Source organism: Danio rerio, chromosome 10 (assembly GCF_052040795.2).
Source record: "Danio rerio strain M-AB ecotype USA chromosome 10, GRCz13ab, whole genome shotgun sequence".
Taxonomy (NCBI): domain Eukaryota; kingdom Metazoa; phylum Chordata; class Actinopteri; order Cypriniformes; family Danionidae; genus Danio; species Danio rerio.
In genome coordinates, this window is record NC_141030.1 from 20,999,020 (window position 1) to 21,023,451 (window position 24,432).

General features: G+C 36.2%; 1 protein-coding gene across 6 annotated transcripts in view; it reads left to right on the top strand.

Moving 5' to 3' along the window:
- sppl3 (signal peptide peptidase 3) overlaps positions 1 to 24,432 on the top strand; it is a 205,195-nt gene that overhangs the window by 178,119 nt on the left and 2,644 nt on the right. For 5 of the 6 annotated variants that reach the window (XM_087269464.1, XM_087269462.1, XM_087269463.1 and 2 more), the window contains 7 exon segments: positions 1,936 to 2,027; positions 7,539 to 7,658; positions 7,788 to 7,866; positions 10,765 to 10,877; positions 11,034 to 11,140; positions 16,093 to 16,447; positions 20,017 to 20,126. In XM_087269464.1, coding sequence (XP_087125590.1) covers positions 1,946 to 2,027; positions 7,539 to 7,658; positions 7,788 to 7,866; positions 10,765 to 10,877; positions 11,034 to 11,140; positions 16,093 to 16,447; positions 20,017 to 20,126 — 966 coding nt within the window. In that variant the 5' untranslated portion in view covers positions 1,936 to 1,945. 6 annotated transcript variants of the gene reach the window in all.

The window sequence follows — 24,432 nt, forward strand, 5'->3', positions numbered from 1 at the left end:
TTTGTCAAATTGGCAGTGCAGCCTCTAAAAAATGAAGCTGCGCAGACTTAAAAAAAAAAAACTAAATGTGACCTTTTAGTTGCAAACTACAGCCTTGCAAAGGTCAAGTTGTTTAGCTGACAGCTGTATTAGGTGGTGTTGAAATAGAATAAATTAAATACTCAACTGATCAGTAAACTTTTAACACAAATGTACGACTTTATTATTGTTTTGGATTGATACAAGCTGTTGAATGATCTTTTCTCTTTAGAGTAGTAGAATTTGTGAAAGTATGATGTGTATATAGCGCCTTGCATAAATGCATCTCTCTCTCTTAGTTTTCTATAGGATGATTTACAATATTTGTGCATATACATAAGATTAGTCAGTACCACAGTCCAAAAATTAGTACATCTAAATTATTAGATAGACCAATATTATAATACAGTTTTAAGAAACTGAAAAAATCAAGAGAAACATAAAAATATTAAAAAAAATATTTAAAGATTTTAAAGGATAAGATTTTTGTTTGTTTGTTTTGCAAATACTCTTGAATTTGAATGTCTTGACTTTCTATTGCTAAATATGTTAGATGACCAAACTCTTTATTTTAATAAATATGACTGTTTAATAAATCTCGTTTAAGTGCACCAACAATTATTGGTTATATTCACTGAGAAATTGATAAAAATATTCATTGTCAAAAGAGGGTGTACTAGGGCTTGACTATATGCCAAAAATGCAATCTCGATAATAATTTTCCATATTGAATGGTAGCAATATATTTCAATATAAGTTAGTAATGCTTGCAGATTTAGAAGAGTGCCCCAGCAATGACTGAAGCCAAAAAATTAGAGGGAATATTAAATGGCATTAAATGTTTTCGGCCAATAACTTTTCGGTGGCCGAAAGTTTGGTACAGCTCTAGTGTCAACACACGTCTAGATTCCCATTACACATTTCTGCTGTGCAAAAAAATTGATGCCATGCGACCATTTTTATAGCAAAATGTTCGCCACATGCTTGGATTTAGGAGGCATTTACGCATTAGGCATCTTTGCACCTAAAAACACCAAACTTAGCGCTCAGGAATGGTTTAAAACAGTTGACATGTCAACTTGCTACAATAAACAAAGCCCACAATGCTTGTTCTGCCTTCAAGCTCTTCCAATTGGCCGACAATGCTAGAACAGAACGCGAAAGGATTGGTTGATATCAGCTGTCAATCACTCAGTTCCGATGACGGGGAGCTACAGCCTTGAAAATGTAAAGGGCTGAATACAAGAGAATAAAAAATACTGGCAGATTTAGTTTTAGAAACCACCTGAAGTTACAAATAATGGCTGATCTGATTAGTGATCATGTGCTGAATGTCAATCCAGCATTTACACTTTTCGAAGAGTGGATTAAAGACTTCCAGTGGTTAAAGTCTGCTTGAAAATGACTAAAGCATTCCTTGTGAAGTCAGGGGAACGGAGTTTTCAGGTAACAGTGTTTGCCTCTGAATCTACACATTTTAAGCACGAAATGTTCTAACGTTATTTAATCCTTCATCTAATCATCACGATGCTGTCAGTCGTGCAAATGACACCGGTTTTACCATCGCTAAAGAAAAAGGTGCTGCCAAGAAAAAGGTTCATTTCGAGCCGTGCAATGGTTTGTGTTTTTTCTTTGTTTGCTTTTAATGCTTCATATCCAAAAATTGTGGCCTTATTTAGCTAAAGACTTTTAAAAATACTGAAACTATTAATGCTAGTCTCTGAAGGTTATATGCTGATAAAACAGTACAGCAAAGTAAAAACGCCAGTACTCCAGCTACTTCGTTTTGTTTGAATGAAATAAAATGCCATCTGTAACCGTCATCAACTTTCGAGCATTAACCTGCTTCTTGGTTATGCCTGCTGTTGACTCACAGAGAAATTGGGGTTTGTGGCTAACCACTGTCTCTCCATATAGGTCATTAAACATGGACTGCGAGAACCAGGAGAAAGACAAGGATGGAAACCCCACCGCCAGTGGCTCCTTCAACAATGCCAACTCTAACAACAGTGAGTCCTGAACAACCGTTACATAAAAAAATCTAAATAAAGTATAATTCTGTTTTATTGATCACACTTAGTAATATTAGAAGATGTGCATTATGGGATATGGTTTACTACTGCAATAATATGCTCTTCTGGTTGCTTTCACATTAGAGCATTTCATTTTAATGCAGTATCCTCATCTATACTGGTATTTTCACCATGTTTCAGAAAATATCTCCATCCATACTATATGATTGAAAATGCATGAGAGACGCTTAAAGTAGATACACACTTATAATTGTAGTCTGTTTACAATTGATAATAAAGCACAAGTTATAATGCTATTCATAAATAACTAGTATTATTTTGCACTGAAAGAAAGTCAGATTTTATAAGTCACCAGGCTGCACAAAAGTCAAACAAACGCCGAGAGACCAAATGTGCATGAGGTGGACTGAGCATGTGTTTTGGTGTTCAAGAGAGACCAAGAGATTAGTAACGTTACTATAATTAATTACTATTGCTTATACTACTATGCTTACTATCTTGTAATAACTAGTAGCTAGGGCTGCTCGATTTTGGGAAAAATCACAATCACGATTATTTTGATCATAACTGTAATCACGAATATTCAAAAAGATTATCAGTTGAAGTCAAAATTATTAGCGCTCATGAATTTTTTTTTAAAATAAGTATTTCCCAAATGATGTTTAACAGAACAAGGAATTTTAACAGTATTTCCTTTAATATTTTTTCTACTGGAGAAAATCTTATTTGTCTTGTTTTGGCTAGAATAAAAGCAGGTTTAAATATTTTGAAACCCATTTTAAGGTCAGTATTATTAGCCCCTTTAGGCCATATATATATTTTTGATTGTCTACAGAAGAAACTACTGTTATACAATGACTTGCCTAATTACCCTAATTAAGCCTTTGAATTACACTTTGATTTTGAATGCTTGTATTTTGAAAAATATCTAGTAAAATAATATGTGCTGTCATCATAGCAAAGGTAAAAGAAATCGGTTATTAGAAATGAGTTATTAAAACTATTATGTTTAGAAATGTATTAATAAAAAAAATGTATCTTTCCATTAAACTGAAATTGGGGGAAAGGGGGTACTAATATTCCTGAGAGCTAATAATTCTGACTTCAACTACACATATACAGTTATTTACCACCCTGCAAATGAAAGAGAAATAAATACAAAGAATAAAAATATGAAACAAACTGTGCTTTAAGCATCTTCACTGTAAGCAAAACACTTTAGCTACAAAAGTCCATCAGTCAAGAGCAGTAAGGAATTTTTTCCCTTGTTGATTTATTAATAATGATAAAAACAGGCGGCACCAGGAATATCGCTTTAATGGTTTCGCTTTCTCATGTCTTCTGATCCTCAACTCGTTTGTTTATTACACAGATGAGGGTTAATATGAATAATCATTAAACACTGCGTTCTGACACCTATTTGAGCTTTAAAGCGATCTGCGCTCTGTGTCTGTGCGCCGCACACACATAAGCATGCTGTCTTTCGCGCTTTTAAGAGCAGCAAATGTGTACAACTGGAAAGGGGGCGGTAAATAATGGAATAATCGTTTATCTCGATTATGGTTTTTCATAATCGCTAGAAGCCGAAATCAAAATCGGATTTTCGATTAATTGCACAGCCCTACTAGTAATTATGCTAAATAACTTGGGTTCTATTTTGTAAAAATGACATGTTTTGTTAATATAATTGTAACGTGTGAAATTATAATTGACACTTTAAGATAATTTAAGCAGTTTTGTGACTTTTAAAATGCTGTTTATTACCCTGTTTCCTCATTCTTTAAAAAAAATACTAAACATGTTCATGTTAAGAAAATAAAAAAAACAATTGGGGAAAAATCAATTAATATCTTGAAAAAAATGCATTTATTATTGAGTTTTAAACTGAGCAGATGTTGAGCATCATTAAATATGTCCACTATAATATTTTAATATGTAACAATCATTAGGCCTGTAATATAACAAACTGATACATTATCTATTCTTTATATGGCATTATTCAAAGACTATAGAATACTATAAAGTAACTTTGCTTTTATTCAGAGTAAAAAAAAGCCTTTTGGCCACCAGAACTCTGCCTCACTCGCACGCCAGCACTCGGTCCTACCTCGCGTCCTACCTCGCCTGCGTTCTCTTGACTTGTCTCCACTCTGGTGCCTCATAAGATTGAACTTGGCAGCAAATGCTTTAAATATAACCTGTAATCATAAAAAACTAAATACAAATCTGAAAATCTAAGTAACAATATTATTATAGTACAGTACACATTTATATACATTTATTAAACAGAACACAAATTATAATATTCACTATAAATTATGGAAACCAAATGTTGCTTCACTTGTGTTTCAGTATCCTTGTAAAACCTGTGAATTTTGTTTGACTGCAGGCTGTGGTGGCAAGTTATTAAAAGCTGTGATATGTTATTTGCATGCAAAAGGCTTATGCAAGACAAGAAAAAAATTGAATTTTGAAACAAAAAAGCACAGGACTCACTTTCTGACTTTATTTTGAGCACTTGTCATAAATTAAACAACTCCTAATGTTAATATAATGGATAATAATATTACCTTTTATTTATAGGCACCTTTCAAAACACTCAAGGACACCTTACAATATGTCACAAGCACATCATAAAAATACAACGAGTAAGGTCAGAAGGTCATTAAAAGCAATACTGAACAGAAATGTTTTTACCCGAGATAAAATTGGAAATTTGGAAATGGAGTCCACCTGACGAATGTGCAATGGCATGGAGTTCCATAACCTTGGTGCTGTTCAACTAAAAGCACTGCCACCAAATAAATTCATCTTAAAATTGGTAACTGATAATGATTCAGCAGTGTAAGATTTCAGTGAGGGCAAACGAGTGTATAAATGAAGAAGATCAGAGATAGTTTGGTGCCAGATCATGAAGAGCTTTGTATGTTAAAAGAAGAATTTTATATTGTACACAACAGTGAACAGGAAGCCAGTGAAGGTGAAAGAGCATCAGAGTTATGTGGTCAGAAGCACGTGAGCGGGTGACTATCCTAGCTGCTGAGTTCTGAATTAACTGTAATCTATGAAGTTGCTTATAGATAGAGGCTTGACATCAGTAATTCACAAGAGCAGCAACACAGCATGTCATATATTTCCACAATCATGTATTCATTACCTTCATGTTTGTTTAGTTTAATGCTTTTTTAAAACAGCATCCTTTTTTAAAATAAATAATTAAATGTGTTTTATGTTTAAACAATAGATTTAATTAGTAATTTCTAATAACTATTCTCTTTTTCTTTACCAAGGTGGTACATAATGTCTTACTAGTTATTCTGCATGATGCTGATATTCGGGTTTAAGTGCAGTTTAAAGGCTTAATTATGTTAATTTGGCTAAGTATGTGTTTAATACATACATGTACATATACAAATAGGGCTGTGCGATTAGGCTTGGGAGGTATCCAAATTTTGATACCGTCAAACCTCTTTCCTATTTTACCCCGGTATTCAGGATTACCGTGCATAATAAAAAATTATGACGTAAGGCTCAGACAGCGTCACAAAACTGTTTGCTTGTGCCTAAACCATTCAGAAACTGAATACCATATTTGTCTTGTTCGTATTAGAGATCTGCGCAGGAAGCTCTCTCTCTCTCTCTCTCTCTCTCTCTCTCTCTCTCTCTCTCTCTCTCTCTCTCTCTCTCTCTCTCTCTCTCTCTCTCTCTCTCTCTCTCTCTCTCACACAGACAGACAGACGGAGAGAGAGACGTATAGCACTATACTCTCTCTATTTCTCTCTCTCTCTCTCTCTCTCTCTCTGTCTCACATTCACACACAAACAAACAAGCATCCATGCAGATGCACGCGTGCTCGCTCGCTCGGAAGCGATATTGTTAGACCGTACGCCCGCTCCCTTTCAAATTACAGAGTTACCGACCGCTCCCGCGATTTATTCAGAAACTCATTCCTGCACCGCAAGAAATCTGGTTGGCTGCCGCGATTCAGCAGCGGGAATGCAGACCTCTAGTTCCTATTTACAACGTCTCCCTTCTCCAATTAAATAAATATTATTTATTATTATTTAATACTTGTCTCCTATTTAAGTGCATTGTTTTTTTTTTATGACGATATAACGGTAATGAAATTGACACTGTTGCTATTTTTAGATCCAATGGGGTATACCATATTACTGCCCAAGCCTATGTGCGATTAGTTAAAATTGTATCAAAATCCCCATTTGGTTCTGCACGATTTCTAAATCTATTTGCACTATGGTTCCCGCATTAAGGTATTTGAACCAATCAAAACGTAGCACACCTAAACAGAGCGAGAAGAGGGGACTGAATAGCCTGCCTATACAAGGATGATGAGTTCAGCACAGGAGGACTTGTTGCCAAAAAAGTCAACATCTGTGGTATGAGGTTACCACAGAAGTTACTTTGGATACAGGAAGGCTGATATATGGCAGAACTGGGTGATTTGTAAGTCAGTCATTTAAAAGCGCGTGGAAAGCATCAGCACGTTGCTTCCTTCAGCATTTTCAACGTGCTTTGCGGTCGCTCATTTGTCATTGCTTGGTGACCATCAATGGTTGTCTCAGAGGAAGACAAACTAACAATTCAATGCTGCAGTTCCGAAAGTTTTATGCATAGAGAGAATTAAAAAGCACTTGGTGTTCGGGTGTGTTGCGTTTGTCTGAGGTAACCGAAATGTGTACTTTCCATACGAAGTATGAAGCTTATCGGTCAGTTCTTATTGCACGCACCTCCAATGGAAATAATGGACTTGTGCGTGCAAAAGACATGATATGTGAACGACATATTTCAGTGTCACAAAAAGGTCTGTGATCTATGCATGACAAAACAAAACTGAACACACAAGCAACTACTTTTGATATTTGGTCAAGCAGAACATCAGAACCTAGCTTGAGTTTGACTGTGCATCCTGTCACACACACATTTGTTTTGCCACAGGTCTGTTCTAGAGACAGTTAGTCACTGCTTTACTAGGTAATTTTTATTTTATGTTTGTTTTAGAGACATGTTACAGGCCTTTGATAAAGATCTAAGTGTTTTTCTTTTAAAATATGTTTCAGATTTACACTGTAAACACAGATTTAGTCTGTCTCTGACAAAATCATGATTAAAATTGAAATCGCAATATCTTTGAAAAAATCGTGATGGTTACTTTTGCCCATATCACACAGCCCTAATACAAATGGAAAAGAACAGTTCTCTCTAAAGATAAAGGACTTGTTACGGAGTGGATGCATATGACTTGGCATTGCTGATACCATTTCAGAAATAAATAAAAGAAACTATGATTTACTTTTAAATCCATAATGCTTATTTCTAGTTTTCAGCATTTCCAAAAGTCTTTGTTTTAGAGGTTTCAGACAGTGTGTATGTAAAGTGTAAGCATAGCAGACGCGTTTCATGTTAAAGTGAAAGCACACCAGTGTAAACATAGCCTGTGAATGATCTCATGTGAACTTGTTTGCGCAGGTATTCAGACCATAGACTCCACACAGGCTCTGTTCCTGCCAATCGGAGCCTCCGTGTCTCTGCTCGTCATGTTTTTCTTCTTTGACTCGGTTCAGGTGGTCTTCACCATATGCACTGCAGGTATGTGTGCATACAAACACACCAGTGACCTTCCACCACTCCTTTCTCACACACTGACCTAGTTCATCCACTGAAGTAATATTTACCTGATTGTTTGCTTTGTCTTGTGTTTCTGTTTGTTCTCTGTAGTTCTAGCAACCATTGCATTTGCGTTCCTTCTGCTGCCGATGTGCCAGTATCTGACCAGACCCTGCTCCCCACAGAACAAGTAAGAGTTTACTCGCTTATCAGAGTCGTTTGCGGTTCACTGCTGTTAGCCCAGTTCATGTGTCGGCAAACCGTGTTGTCAGATTAGACTAGATTACAAAAATTGTGTTACATTCACTCAAGCTGTTAATTGTGGCTCTCATTAGCATTCGACTGATTTATCTTTTATTTTTTCTTGAGTGATATCACAATGAATTTGTTAATATTAATGGAAAATTAAATGTGGATAGAATAATAACATAATAATAACAATGAAATGTAATACAGTGGTCTCTCAATATTCGCGGATGTTACATTCAAAAAATAACTCTCGATAGGTGAAACCGGCATAGTCAGCTTTATTTTTACAATTGTCATAGATGTTTGAAGGCTGTAAAACCCCTCACTACACACTTTATACACTTTTCTCAGACAGGCACTAAAGTTTTCACGCTTATCTCTGTTGTTTAAACACTCAAAATTTGAACTTTCATAAAAAAAAAATAAGTCCAGTATTGGTACATATATAGAATGAAACCAAAGATCAAAAACTGTTGTCAGGTGCAAATGTTTATCGCTCTCAGCAAGAGGTTAATACAATTTTTTAGCTTTTGTCTGGATAATGTTGGCATCCAGGTTTTTTTTTCTGCAGTCACTGATCCACAAAGCTAAGGCAGACTCCATCTTTAAGAGGGTCGCACACAGATGTGCTGCGCTCATGACAGTTGGAAGTAACACACTGTATGTGCTTATTCGCATGTTATTTAAAATGGAGTTATTTACATGACATGACAAAAATAAGAACAGTGTCCCGAGTCGTAGCTGGGCACCACAGACAGCCGACGACTTGCAGATCAGGGGCCCATTCTTCGTACGTGGATTACTCAATTAGCTGGATTTGGTTATCAATGATTTGACATGATCCAGGATCATTTCGTTCTTCAAAACTCATCCGTGAGTTGTTGTCATAGCAACAGTTCTGGTAGCTGCTCAGGAGCAGGCTTATTTCATATAAACAGGATTAGATCGGGTCAGTTCAAGCAAAGGCATTCTAAAAGTATGTACCAAATGCTGATATTTTCTCACAGTGGTAACCTATAGATTACAAACACTAGGGAAAATGGTAAAATATAATTAAAGTTTAGATATTTTATTTTAAAATTATATTTTATTAAATTAAAAAAATTTATATTGAAATAGAAGTTAATAAAAAATTATGAACAAAATTGTTATGCAATCTACACTCCGAAATAAAAGTACAAAAACTGTGACGGGGTGTTCTCTTCCCTAGGGGTTCAAGGAGAACATTAATTAATATGGACTTTTAGATATATACACATACTATATTTTTTTAAAGGAAAGGAATAGTAATTAATGCAGTCAGGCAAACGTTTTGACAGATAACATGCCGGTGATTTGATGCTTTGCAAAAATTGCAGACACTTACCGATATCAAAATGCTTTTCTAATGCAAAATTAATTTAAACAGACAGTTCTTAAGAAACCTGAATAGGCATGCTAATCTGAGTATGCAGCTTGCAACAAATGTGGAAAGCTATTGCGTATTATATTTAACAAAACATTTACTACAAATTTTATGTCATTTTGCTCACATGAATAATTGAATATTAATCAGATGAGATGATGTCATTATGCTGTTGTGCTGTCAGGCAGTTGTTGCATCGCTGATCATGATTTTAAGGATCAATAGATCTGTCCTTCACAGCACATGCAGCGATCTCAGATCAGTTCATCCAAACATTTTAATCTGATTTGCGAACTTTTTTGAAGAACCAAATTAGCCAGAGATCGGTTAACAAGATTAAAAGATTCAAGATCTTCCAAATCATCTTAGATCATTTAAGCAAGGTACAAAGGACAGACCCCAGGTGGCGTACCCTGATATAATCCTATGTTTACAATTCTAAAATGCATGGCACAACGCGACACGACACATGCGGTGTGTGACCCCCTTTACCATAATTGAAGATTTATGTTAATATGTCAAACTGAACACATTCTGTACTGTTCATGAGGCAAAGAAAAGAATGATTGACAATGGTCTATAGCCAATCAGGACGCAGAACACAATGCACTGTAAAAAAAAAAAGGCATGTCAAATTGCACTTGAAAATTGTTTTAGTAAATTATAATAAATCAAAAATCTATAGTATATATTTAGTATATATTATTCATTGTAATTCATATATGTCTCCATTTATTTTTTTTGTTATTATTTAAAGAATTTTTATTGTGCATATAATATAATCAGTTAAATTGGTCATTAAAGTAAATTAGGACGTTATATGCATTTCTATCATTCCTGGTTTTATGTATAATAATGATAATAGTAATTATAATGATGATGTTAATAATATTGTCTTTGTATACATTTAGTTGTTTTTAGGGTTAATGTAATCACTAAAGTTTAACATCTATGTGTTGATATGTTATTTGTTACTTAAAATGAATCTAAATCCGAGATAAAATTGCTCCCATCAAATTGTTAGTTTTTTTTTTCTAAATGGTGAATGTAAATTTAAAAAATGCTTTCCAGGTCTAAACAAAACAGGCCCCAGTTAATTTTAAAATGCTCTTACGAGTGTATACTCAATTTATTTAAAAATCGAATTGCTTGACATTGTGGCACAGTGCAATTTATTAACACTTAGATATTCTTTGCCTGATTTATTGCATCAAATTGGCTTTTTAAATTCATTTTGAAGTCAGATAATGCCCCTATTTGTTCCTAGAGATTTGCTTCGCAGCTTCACTCAATCTCACAATGTAATCTAGAATCTCTTCTGTTTGCATTCAGTAGAATGATCCTCTTGTGTATTAATGGACGACAGTCTTCTAATTCGCATTTCAGGGTGTGAAAAAGAGCTGAGTGTATTCAGCGTGTCTCTTTTGTCTCCAGGATCTCATTCGGCTGCTGTGGCCGCTTCACGTTGGCGGAGCTGCTGTCGTTTTCGCTCTCTGTCATGCTGGTTCTCATCTGGGTGCTGACGGGCCACTGGCTGCTCATGGACGGTGCGTCAGCATGCTTTTACTCTCTGTTTGTGTTCGTGTGGAGGTGGAGAATGTAAACACGTTCTCTGCTTTAACTCGTGCTGTTTTTTTTTTTTGTTTTTTTGTTTTTTATTTTTTTCTCTGTGGAGTGAAATCTTGTGTTTTTCTCTCCCGCAGCTCTTGCCATGGGTCTCTGCGTGGCTATGATTGCGTTTGTGAGGCTGCCGAGTCTGAAGGTGTCGTGTTTACTGCTGTCAGGCCTGCTCATCTATGATGTTTTCTGGGTGAGTAATTGATGTAGCCAGTCTTACTGGTTTCTCCACGGATGGGCGTCAGGTCTTTTAAACTCTCTATGAGCTGTATGTCAGTAAGTGCATATAAACTTCCAGGTTTAGACATGTTTGTGTATTCTAGTAATTATGAGATTCATCAAATAATTAAATAACATTCATATAATCTACAATGTGATTTTTTTTTTTTTTGCCTGATTATTTAATACAAAATGTACAGTACATCCAGAGCCACAATCATAAAATATAAGTTATACATATGAATGTATGTATGTATATATATATATATATATATATATATATATATATATGTATGTATGTATGTATGTATGTATGTATGTATGTATGTATGTATGTATGTATGTATGTATGTATGTATGTATGTATGTATGTATGTATATATATATATATATATATATATATATATATATATATATATATATATATATGTGTGTGTGTGTGTGTGTGTGTGTGTGTGTGTGTGTGTGTGTGTGTGTGTGTATATATATGTATGTATATATATATATATATATATATATATATATATATGTATATATATATATATATATATATGTATGTGTATATATATATGTATATATATATATATATATATATATATATATATATATATATATATATATATATAGAGAGAGAGAGAGAGAGAGAGAGAGATAGAGAGATATATATATATAGAGAGAGAGAGAGAGAGATAGATATATAATGTATATTAACTTTAAGGAAATAAATGCTTACATGAAATTCACCATGTTTTTGTTTTGGCCAAATTTGATCGAAAAATCGTAACTTCATACTTACGACATACAAAAACTCGGCTTTCTTCGGGGGATAGTCCATCCAAAGATGAAAGTTCTGTAATTGTTTACTCACCCTCAGGTTAAACCAATCCCGTAAAAATGTCTTTGTTCTGCTAAACACAAAGAAAGTTGTTTGGACGAGTGTTAGCAGCCAGACTGATCCATCTTTGGCAATAAATGGGTGGTATCTGTCTGGTTACAACATCCCTTTCACTTTTTTAGTCTACATAAACCTTAAGCCTTCCTTACTACAGCTCATTTTCACGTATGTATGTCACAGTGAATTAGCACTTCTTTTTGTGCGCAACTTAAAGTTAGTTTTGTATACACACACTTCCTACCTGCAAATAATATTTCCTGTTTTTCCTAATAAATATGGTAATGACTACATTAGATAATCTTTTAGTATAATTGTATTTATTTTTTAACATGTATAGGAATTATTACAAGTAGCCTGTAATTTGCAGTGTGCAAAAATGTTAATCTTGTTAAAAAAAAAATACTTAAGATGTATAGAAATGTCACACGAGAAGGAGTGACTTTAAAAATAATCATGAGAAAGTGGTTAAAAATATGATATTGTGATAAAATTGAGGTTGTTGTGCAAACCTAGCTGTCAGCAGTAACTGTAACTTGATGTAAAATATAAAAGACCTAAATAAAAACTCAAACAACTATAATCATAAAATGGATAGTTTGAAATTTAAATTTGATGTGAAATATGCACTAATCTTCACTATCAGCTTTTAACAATTACATGTCTACTTCTTAGTAGCAAGTTCTTCCTTGTCTTCACAGGACACTTCCTGTTCTGTATGTTCACATTCTTCTGTTTTTTTTCCACTCGCACAAAAATAATGTAAAGCAATCATGATCATTATGATCAGCACGTTTATCATGCGTTGCATACTGCCACACCCAGCTAGTGCCATAAAACTTGCAATTGCAGCTTAAGAGATTGATGGAGAAGCATTCAAGGAATCCTGACTGCTTCCTTATAAGCTCTTTAAGTAGCGGTTCAACAGATTATTCATTACATAGACAAACACACCTGGAGGAATCTGCTGTAAAAAGAAAAGTTCCCCCAACAATAACAATTCTCACCTTCACTCCCCCTTGGGTGGTTTCTTTTTTCTGTTAAAAACAAAAGAAGTTATTTTAAAGAATGTAGGAAAACTGGTAGCCATTGACTTCCATAGTCGGAAAATATAATTCGTTCAAAGTCAGTGCCTATGGGTTTCCTACATTTTTATGTATGATATGTTTTTTTTGTGTTCAGAACAGGAAAAAACTCAAACAGGTTTAAAGCTAGTGGAGGATGATTAAATGATGACAGAATAAAAACTTTTCCAGTAAATATTAATAACTAAGTGACCCCTCATAATACATTAATTTGTTTATAATTGCAAATCTGAAATTTCTGCATTTCCCATCTCACCTGCTGCTGGCTGCCTAATATAGGTTAAAGTGAATAAATCAAATTTATTTTAATAGCCTATAACAGAGGTGCCCAAACTTTTTTTGTATAAAGGGCCAAAACATTAAATATAATTGAGAGCCATGGGCCGAAAATAAATATAACAAAATATTTTACATTAAAGTTACCATGGGAAATTTCCTAATTTATTTTATGATATTTAATAATGAATCGAAAACATGAATCTTATTAATTAATGCAGTATAGCTTTTTAATGATAACTTATTGCAATAAACATTTAATTGTTATTGCAAAACACATTTATTACACAGTGGAGTTCAATGCTGAATACACTTGTCAACGAGAATCTGCCTTTGCCTTCATTTGCTCACCAAAGTCTCTCCATTGTCCTCAATCCATCGGGTGACTGTATGTACTAGGGATGGGAAGATTAACCGATATGTATCGATACGCGGTCATGCGCGTGCACGATGCGAGTGCATCGGTAGAGCAGCAGAGGATGAATGAAATTTTGGAAAATCGAGATGCATCGGTTTTTGCGAGATGCATCGGTTTTTCCAAGATACAACTTATATTTTTAATATAGAATGTATTTTTTATTTAATAACAAGTGTTGTCAACCTGTTTTTGGCGCATAATTTAATCAACCTGCATAAAGTATGCATTAGCAACGGATTTGCGGATGTGCACACTTACACTACAACTCAGCGCATCAGGTGTGCGGATGAAGCTAGTGGTGCGCCCTCAAGAAGCGCAAGAAGCAAAACAAACATTTTATTTCTCACTGAGTTTTAAACCTAAAGTATGGCAACATTATGGATTCTGCAAAAAGGATGGACGACTTGACAGGACAGATGCAATTTGCAAAATGTGCCGCGCATCTCTAAAATACACGGGCAGTATGACTAATCTGATATCTCACTTGAAGCGGCGCCTCTGTGTTGTTGTGGAAGCATCTTCCAGTGTTCCTGCATCCCCGGCTTCCTGCTCTGCTTCAACTGTAGCTACCAGCTCCAAAAGTGGTGAGAAAAGCATTGAAAGTTTTTTTTACATGCGCAACAGTTCTGCTCGCTCTACGCCAATAACGAATGCTATTGCATTGTTCATCTGCAAAGATATTCAGCCTAGTGTCACGGAGAACGAAGGTTTTAAACACCTCCTGTTCATTTGTATTTATTTATATTTTTATTAGCCTGTTGTTTACAGTGATAGTGATGTTTCAAAGCAACATAACACTGCTAGTTCACAACCTTAAGTTTTGAATATTCAGTGGCACAATATATCTTTGTAAAACTTGTTTTAATAGTTGAAAAGTTAAATCACAATTCTTGTGCAATGGTAAACCTTTATGTTGAAAGAGTGCAAATATATATATATTAATATATATTGCACTTATACATTCTGTTCATCTTGAAAATACTTAAATAATATGTGCTATAGGTTCTAAAATGGCCCTCTACTGTAAACTGACACTCTGGCTCTGAGAGAAAAACCATTTTGTAAAAAAAGTCTTGGTTTTGCTTGGTTAATAAATAATCAAACTCATTCAATGGCACAGCATCCTTTCTTACATCATCTCATAAACTTGATCTAATAAGTTAGTGCTGAATTATCGCATTGTATCGTGATATGGGTGTAAATCGTATCGTGTTGCATCGCAATGTCACAAATGTATCGCTAATATATCGGATCGTATTCTTTGTATCGAGATGCGTATCGGATCGGCATTATAGCTTAGATGCCCAACCCTAGTATGTACATTTCAAACCTAACTATGGCATATAAATTGAAACTATCTTTTTGTAGCTTAACAATAACACAAACAAATAAAAAATTACTTTAGCAAACTACTTACTTTGACGTTACTTTGACAATACCTAAACCAGGTTACATAGTGGCGCAGGAGGTAGTTCTTTCACCTCACAGCAAGAAGGTTGCTGGTTTGAGCCTCGGCTGGGTCAGTTGGCGTTTCTTTGTGGAGTTTGCATGTTCTCCGTGCATTCGCGTGGGTTTCCTCCGGGTGCTCCGGTTTCCCCAAAAGTTCAAAGACATGCGGTACTGGTGAATTGGGTAAGCTAAAATTGTCCGTAGTGTATGTGTGTAAATAAGTGTGTGGGTGTTTCCCAGTGATGGGTTGCAGCTGGAAGGGCATCCGCTGCATAAAACATTTGTTGAATAAGTTGGCTTTTCATTCTGTGGTGGCGAACCAGATTATTAAAGGGACTAAGTCAAAAAGAAAATGAATGAATGAATACCTACCTAAACCATGCCCATCATTTTCCCTCTCTTTTCAGATGGGATGGTGGGCCAAATCAAAGGTTACCATGGGCCAACTTTCTGAAAAATGTGCATTTGCGTGTTTATTATTCCATTGAGTTAAACACGTATGTACTTTTCGAGTATTTGAAGCAGTCAATCCATGCACTAAAAAAAAATAGGTTATTAATAACGAATATTATTGAAAGCTGAATACCAAGTGTATCCTCAAAATACATCAATTCATTTTTAATTGCAAACCTAAAGTGTGTTTCTCATCTCACCCGCTGCTGACTGTCGAGTCCTCTTTCGTCAGTGTCAAAAATCACTCCCAAACACGCTTGCACAAGCCTGACTTCACTCTCTCTCAGCGTCTTAAAACAGCAGGGCAAGCTGCTCTGTCCGACTGACTCATCTCCATCCCTCTTCTCCTGTAGGTCTTCTTCTCCGCCTACATCTTCAACAGCAACGTGATGGTGAAAGTGGCCACACAGCCTGCAGACAACCCACTGGACGTGCTGTCACGCAAACTTCACCTGGGGCCTGGCATGGGTCGGGACGTTCCCCGTCTCTCGCTGCCCGGCAAGTTAGTGTTTCCTAGCTCCACCGGCAGCCACTTCTCCATGCTGGGCATCGGCGATATCGTCATGCCAGGCCTGCTGCTGTGTTTCGTGCTGCGATATGACAACTATAAAAAACAGGCCACCGGCGAAGTGCCCGGCCCTGCCAACATGTCAGGCCGCATGCAGAGGGTTTCCTACTTCCACTGCACCCTCATCGGTTACTTTGTTGGTGCGTATCACAAGAAAGTAGTTTGAACACACTTTTGATCTATTTGTCAATTGAGCAAACTGTTTGTAGTTCACTTTATTGTTCTGTCTTTTTTTAGTTGTGTCTGTCCGCATATGTCTATGGTTTTATTTCTAGTTCTAAGATTCTCTGGTGCTATGTCTGTCTGATGATTTCTGTCAGTCTATCGGTTTGTCGTTCTGTCCTATCCAGAGTGCTGGTGTTCTCAGATGTTCTGTCTGACATTAAGCAACATACTGTCAACTGTCTGCCCGTTTATAATAGGCTATGTTTACACTGATTTTTCTTACCCATATGTGACACAGATCAGTTTTTGTCTTGACGGTGTGAGCAGCGCAAACCGCATAGAATCTGGTCTTTTTTTTATGGGCCGTTTCCACTGAGTGCTGTACAGTACGGTATGGGTCTGTACGAGTCACCTTTGTCAGGCTTGCCTTTCCACTGCTAAAAGGGCACCAATGGTTTGATGGCCATGGTGTACAACAGAAAGTTTCAGTTGACATCATTCTTGCTCAAAGAAATGTCAAAATAAAGCAATCCGGGTCGTTTACATATCATATGAGAAGCACTTCTCACAAAACGGACAAACACTTGAGTATAAATGTTTATTATTAATCTTTCTATGAACAGGATTTGATTAAAACTGCACATCAGTGATAGGAAATAATACAGTATACTAAATGTAACATATATGAACACATATAGACACTTACAGTCTCTGATATGTTACCATATACAATAAAACTACAAACAGCAAACATTTAGTACTTATTTTGGATACACACAACATAAAGCCCACAGTCAGAGCAAACCTCTCATCTGTATCTATAATCTTCACCAGCACATGTAAACTCTGTTAGAAAGTAATTTCTTCATTCTAAGTTCATAATAGTCCAAAGCTGATGATAATAGTTAAACATATCAGTTTGTTGATGTTTTAGGTTGCTGAAACCATCATTTGCTCCTCTTCTTCCAGCTTCTCCTTTGTTTTTTGCGCTTCACTGTCGCCTTTGTCAGTTTCAGAAAGGATCAGATGTCAGAAGCACTTCAATAATCGCATGCGCGTTATTATCATCAGCTCAAGAAGTTTGTTATTTCAAATATAGAGACACGACAAGCGTACTCGAGAAAGTGAAACCACTCGCCCTTTAGACGGCCTTGTAAACAACTATGGGCCACAGGGTAGATTCTGCTATTCTTCTTTGCTTTGCTGCTCATCAAGACGATGACATGGTTTGTTTAAGCTTGGGTCGACCATGGCTCTTTATTATATGTATAAATGAATGTGGTGTAATGTCTTGGCTGTGTTTTTAAAAATGGTGCTACCTTTGTTTTCATTCTCCTAGCTTGTGCATGTGCTAGTGACGTATCTCTGTAAACCAATAGCGTTCTGCTGCACGTCTTGCTCTGCCTTTTCTACCATTTTCTTTTCTTTTTTACCATTTTGTTGTTTTAGGTACCCTTCGAAGAAGGTACCCAAAAAGTGGTATGATATGGTTGCCTTTTTGGTACCTTTTGACAGTGTAAACGGCCATAAAAGCGCACCAAACCATTCAGTGGAAACAAATCATTATTCAGATTTGTGCCACTTTCATATATAGTCTTAAATCAGATGCAGATCTGATGTTTTGCAATGCGACTGCCTTGTGAACAGTTTTGTAGGATTTCATGTGAATTTTACATAATCTTTGATTGACATGCGTCATCATTCTGTGCTGCAAATATCGTCTACTGCAGCATAGTAGAATGGCACACAGGGCTATTACTTTACCACAGAAAGTTAGTTGTTCATTTTGATAGAATTTTTTAAGTCAAAACTGGCCCTTGTTAACCAATTATTGATAATGATTGGGGTGTGGGTTGATCGCAAAGTTGAAGAGTGGGGATTGTAGGGTGTTGTGAATCTGTGGGCGAAGGAGGGAGCACTTTCATTTTAAGGGTGAACTTCTCTCCAAGAGAAAAAGGGGCTGTTGTTTATAACAAAGTAAAATAACAGTAGGATAGGTTATCAAGAGATCAGAGATCAAACAGATGAACCATCTCAGCCTTCACAGTTCGGTCTGCAGCTGCTTATTAAGCCTTGATGAGTTACACCGATGGACGGAAAGACCTGCACCGCGGTTATCATAAATCACAAATGATCAGTGTTTTAAATCACAAGAGACTTATTTTAGCGAAATACACATTAGTAGTAGCAGAACAACCCTTTACAGTTCATTATATTAAACCTAATCTGACAATATGCTTACTCACTTTATACAGTATACACTGTCCGCATAATTAGACATTTTGTGTTGTCCGTAATTGTACTTTTATGCTTGCGGGTCAGTTTAGGATCATGATCTGTTCACACTGCAAATATGATACAGGCCACATTTATAACAACAATGTGAAGAGCCATGTAAAAAAATTCAGATCTGAGAAAATATCAGGGGTTAGAGTAGACGTTAAAAAATCAATTTATTGGGAAGTTTAATAAATAATTTAAATATTTTTCGTTTACTTCCGGCTGCAACCATATCTGATCTACCAACAACCCTGCTTTGCTGATCCTCCATCCTTTTTCTGCTATCCATGCTTTCTTACCAATTCTGTACACTGTCCTATCAGTAAAACTTAAAGCATTTCAGATAATAAAAATACTACTGTTGGGAGGGGAAAAAGGTATCAGAGCATCTCTTGTTCTATCATTCCATCTGTCTATCATTCTGTCATTGTGTTGTCTGACCTGTCTGAAGTTCAGTCGTTCCATTTGACCTTTCATGCTGTCATAGCCTTCTGACATCTGTGTCTCTGCCCTCCTATTTGTCTGTCTCTATAAATTTGTCTGTTGTTTTCTTTGTATGTGAGGTTTGGTCCGTCTATCTATGAAGAAATATTTGGGAACAGTAAATGGGCAAAATGATTGAATTATTATTGTATACTATTTTAGTAATAAGTTTAATCCTCTCTGCCCTAAGCATATATTTTAAATAGTTTTCTTTAAATTGTATTTTTTATTGCTTTATTTTAGTTTTTTCTTGATGGTTACTTGTCCAATAAGTGCTTGGGAACACTAGTCAGTATTATATGCACTATTGTATAAAGATGTGTTTTTGTTGATCCAATCACAAGAAGACTATGCTAATTACAGATGGAAATGTGATCTGAAGTGATTAATGCATTTCCAGTTTCAGTCACTTCTAAAGGTTGTTGAAAGCACTTTCAAAGCCGTTTTACTCTCTGTATCAGTTTACCTTGTCTCCTTTTACATTGATATGTAAATTGTTTTTGCAATGCGAGTTCAAACATCACGAGACAAGATACATGCACCCCCCGTTAAATCCTCACCTCAAAGAAAACTGGAAAGTGGTTGAAAATGGACGTAGATTAAAACTGGTGTGACCAGGAATGCGTCTTCATTGTCTGATTGTAATCCAAGCTAGCAAAATACATCTGAATAGCAGACATCAACAGTCACAATCATGTACTGCCTGTGCGATAACATGTGATGTATATTAACTTGGACTGTAGATTTGTTACATGTTTGATCTTCTCTCTTTCTGCCTCAGGTCTGTTGACTGCAACCGTGGCCTCTCGTATTCACCGCGCGGCCCAGCCTGCTCTCCTGTACCTGGTGCCCTTCACCCTGCTGCCTCTGCTCACTATGGCCTACCTGAAGGTACGTTTGTTTGTGCTAACACCTGAAAATCCAGAGAGACCTGTATGCCTAATTTCTAGGAATATCACAACAGTGTCAAGTTAATTTCGAAGAATCTATTGTTTAGAAACACTACATCAGGTCATTGTCCGGTTATTTGATAAGGCTGTATCCATAACACTGTGCTGCATTGTTAATGTGCTAACACTAGCACTCGCACACGCCTCTGTGCGTCTCCGCGTTCTTCAATTGTGCGCTGGTCTCTCTTTCACTGTGGCAGATGTTTTGTTCTGCATGTGTTGTAATGTAATCCGATCAGTTCAGTGGTGTGGTTGTCATGGCAACAGCCTCCCTTTTCCATAGAAACGGTTGATTATGGGAACATGTATGGAAGTTGAAATGCAGTATATACATGGAGCTTGAGCACAATTAAGGCATCATTGTTCTAATGTCGAATAAACAGAAAACAGTTAAAATAACATCCTATATGTTGGTTTTTGCTTGAACGCTTATGCTGAATCAGATGTATAGGATGTTTTAATCCAAAAGAGGTGTGTTTGAAATATGACTCCAATGGTTGTTGGTTTACTACACTTCTTCTTTCTAGGTATGCTGTAGTACTTGTTGGTCATGTGATAACCATCAACGAGATAAAAATCTGTCAAAGCGCATTGTATGTTCCTAAAAATAGAAAACATGTTTAGAGCAAACTCATTTGGTCTCAGACACGAATGGTGTGTTTGGCGTAATGTGTTCAGAGTGACAAAGGCATTGTTTTTAACTCTTTCTCTGCTAGCTTTTAAACAAAAAAGACAGCTCTTAGATTATTTTCTGATAATAATATATAAGCATATCTTGTATCAAAATAAAGAACCAAGCATCTACTTTTAACAAAATTAATTTTAATTAATGCTCACAGGTTTTGTTTATCACCACTTGAATGCAGATAAGTTTTGAAATACAACACACACATCCATAAGTAGTATACAAACACATAAAAAATAAAGCCCTAATAATAATGGACAAAGCTAAAGGAAAGCAATAATGAAATCGACGAGTGCATTATGGGTGTGTGCGTGTGCGTGTGTGTGCGTGTGTGTGCGTGTGCGTGTGTGTGCGTGTGCGTGTGTGCGTGTGTGTGCGTGTGCGTGTGTGTGCGTGTGTGTGTGTGCGTGTGTGTGTGCGTGTGTGTGTGTGCGTGTGTGTGTGTGCGTGTGTGTGTGTGTGCGTGTGTGTGTGTGCGTGTGTGTGTGTGCGCGTGTGTGTGCGCGTGTGTGTGCGCGTGTGTGTGCGCGTGTGTGTGCGCGTGTGTGTGCGCGTGTGTGTGCGCGTGTGTGTGCGCGTGTGTGTGTGCGTGTGTGTGTGTAGATGGGTGTGACATTAAAGAATTTAAAGTATTATGTAGGGAACGACAAAAGCTTATGACCTTTTTACTTAGCACTTCTGTGCAATTTGACACTATTAAAACCTGACCATACAGCGGTGTTCTAAGCATTCAGTCATTCATATATTTATTTTTAAGTCCAAACCTAAAAATGATAGCATTTTTTGAGAAAGAGATGACCATTTAAAACAGTGCTCTGTGCTGGACATGCTTGTTGTACGTGTGTACATGTGGTAGTATTTCTAGCAGGTGAGAACTTGTGAAAATGTTCTAAAATGTGTAAAGGAGTGTTATTGTATTGTGGCATCTTGTGAAATTATGTTTTGTTTTTAGTTTTCACATGTCGTTAGTTAGTGCTATGCTAATCTTTCAGTACAGTTTACCAGTTTGTTTTTGGTGTGTACCAAGGTTTGAACAACCTGCAGAGTATTCGCACCAGAAATTCTTCAAAATGTAGTAATAGTAGAAAAAAGCTTAATGATAAACACACAAGCTTGCTGGCAATATTAGGACAAACATGTTTATATATTCAGTGTTGGCTTAAATTCTGACTCAACCATACAAATGTGGCATTTTGTGATCATTTTCTGGTCGTCTTTTGTCCAGTGTTGGGAAGCTTGTAGGGGTGTGTACCTACACTGGTCTCAAGGTTCGGTTTAGTTCCGATTATCATGTAATCGTTTTGGTTTAATTCGATATCTTGGTGCATCACGGTGCATTGAGGATGCTTTCCATACACAATTATATTTTTTCTTTACAATACAAGAAGCCTTGAATTTTTAAAAATGTATTTGTTTATACTGTATATTATTTATGATACAATTCTGTCCCTTTAGTACAAGCAGTCAAGTATATGAACTGTTCCTATATGTACCTTTAATATTATTTGCTCAAAGAAAACACTTTCTGAATGTTTCAAACAAAACTTAAATACATGCACAGAAGACAACATGAGCATTTATAGCAAATAAACTAAAATCCGCTTGCTTTTTGATCGTTGTCGAATGAGTTCTTACATTCCTTTCATTGGTCATTGTGGTCACAAGCTAAACAGAAAGAGCTGCGATTCGCTCTAAAACTGTCAGCGATGTTCACCGACGAGTAAGGCCAAACAGAATCTGCAGACGTTTTTTTTTTTTGCTATTTTACTGGAGAATTTTGCAAATCAGTGGATTCATGCGGAATGATTTTCAGAGTATCTTTACTAAACTTAAGATAAAATAATACATTTTTAAACTTTTTTTCTGTTTACAATGCAAATCAAAATACATCCACTTATTTGGTAAACAGTTAAGTTTAGTTAAGCCTTTGAATGTCACTTTAAGCTGTATAGAAGTGTCTTGAAAAATATCTAGTCAAATATTATGTATTGTCAACATGGCAAAGATAAAATAGCTTGGTTATTAGATCTTCTCTCTGTTAAACAGAAATTGAGCAAAAAAAATAAACGGGGGCTAATAATTCTGAATTATATCACAATAATATTTGGAAAATTATTTAAAATAAATATAATAATTGAATAAATATAAATTTACACACATTTACACAAGTAAATACATAGACTCAGTGATGGGCTAGAAATCAGCGGATTTCTGCACGCACCGATTCTGTGTGGCCCTACCGATGAGTGACGTAGACACTGAAGAATAACGCAATAACAGTCTATGTGCGCATAATAGAGCACACATTGCGCAGCTATCAAAGCTGACCTGTGAATGATGCCATGGAGAGAACTTATTCTACAGACACACTTGTGTCAGGATCCACAAGGATCACTTTAATAGTGATAGAGAAGAGGAAAAGTTACCTTACTAACATGTCAGCAGTTCAAAGGTACAAAGTGAGAGAGACCTTTCATTTTCTCACTAGCAGTAAAATAGTGTCACCGGGTTCTGCTTGTAACTTTAGTGTCAGTGAAAGACTGTCCAGCCAAATCGCATGCAGTGAATTGGCATAGTTGTCTGCTTTTTAAGTAGTTGGAGCATTTTATTTACTCGCCGTCAGGTCGGGGTAGAATACTTTATATCGTACTATATAGTTTGCTGTAAGCCTGTCTGGTTGCAGTAGCTCATCTGCTTCAAGGTTTTGTGTTTTTTATTTATTTTATTTTTTTTACCTGCAGACTTCAGTAATTTGGTTATTTGAGTGACTATTGTCTTTCTATCAGCTGAAGCAATCTGCTCTTTTTCCTCAGTGATCTGGGGCCTCATGTATCAACGTTGCGTATGCACAAAAACTTTGCGTACGCCAGGTTTCACGCTCAGAATCGCTCACGTTTGGATTTACTAACAATGAACTGAACGTGGGAATGTGCGCAGCTTCACGGCAGCTTTTTGGCAGGCGTACGCACATTTTTTGTGCGTGTCTGTTTTATTTCCATTGGCGACTCCTAGAGGCGGTTGTGTTAAATTCCTCTCTAAAAAGTGTCTGAGCATTGCAATGGCAGCTGTATGAGACGGGTTCATCTAGCAGGTAAATAAGGTTTCCATACCATACAGTTGAGCAGCTAAACATTAAAGCGCAATTTGCAGCGGTCGCCTGTTTTCCCAATGTAATCTGAGCGATCTACCGCACGCACATTGCTATAAAGACACTATCTGAAGATGAATTTGCATGCGTGAATCAGAAACATTTCCATTCAATAAATGTGCAAATAAAATATGATGCACAAACTTATTGATGATTCCTACTTGTCTTTCTCGTGATAAATAGTGGGCAAAATCTGATATGTAGCGGGGAAAAAAAAGAAGAAAGAGTTCATCAGACGCTGGATTCGAGCCGAGTTCATGCTCGAACGTGTCAAAACATGTTGACATGTGTCTTACGAACGCGCCACTGAGACTGTTTAAAGTGCTGCAACATTTTACAGATATAAACCAGACTATTTCTTTTTTTTAATGCACTCAGTGCGATGTTCAGACCCAACTGTGTTAACCGCATCAG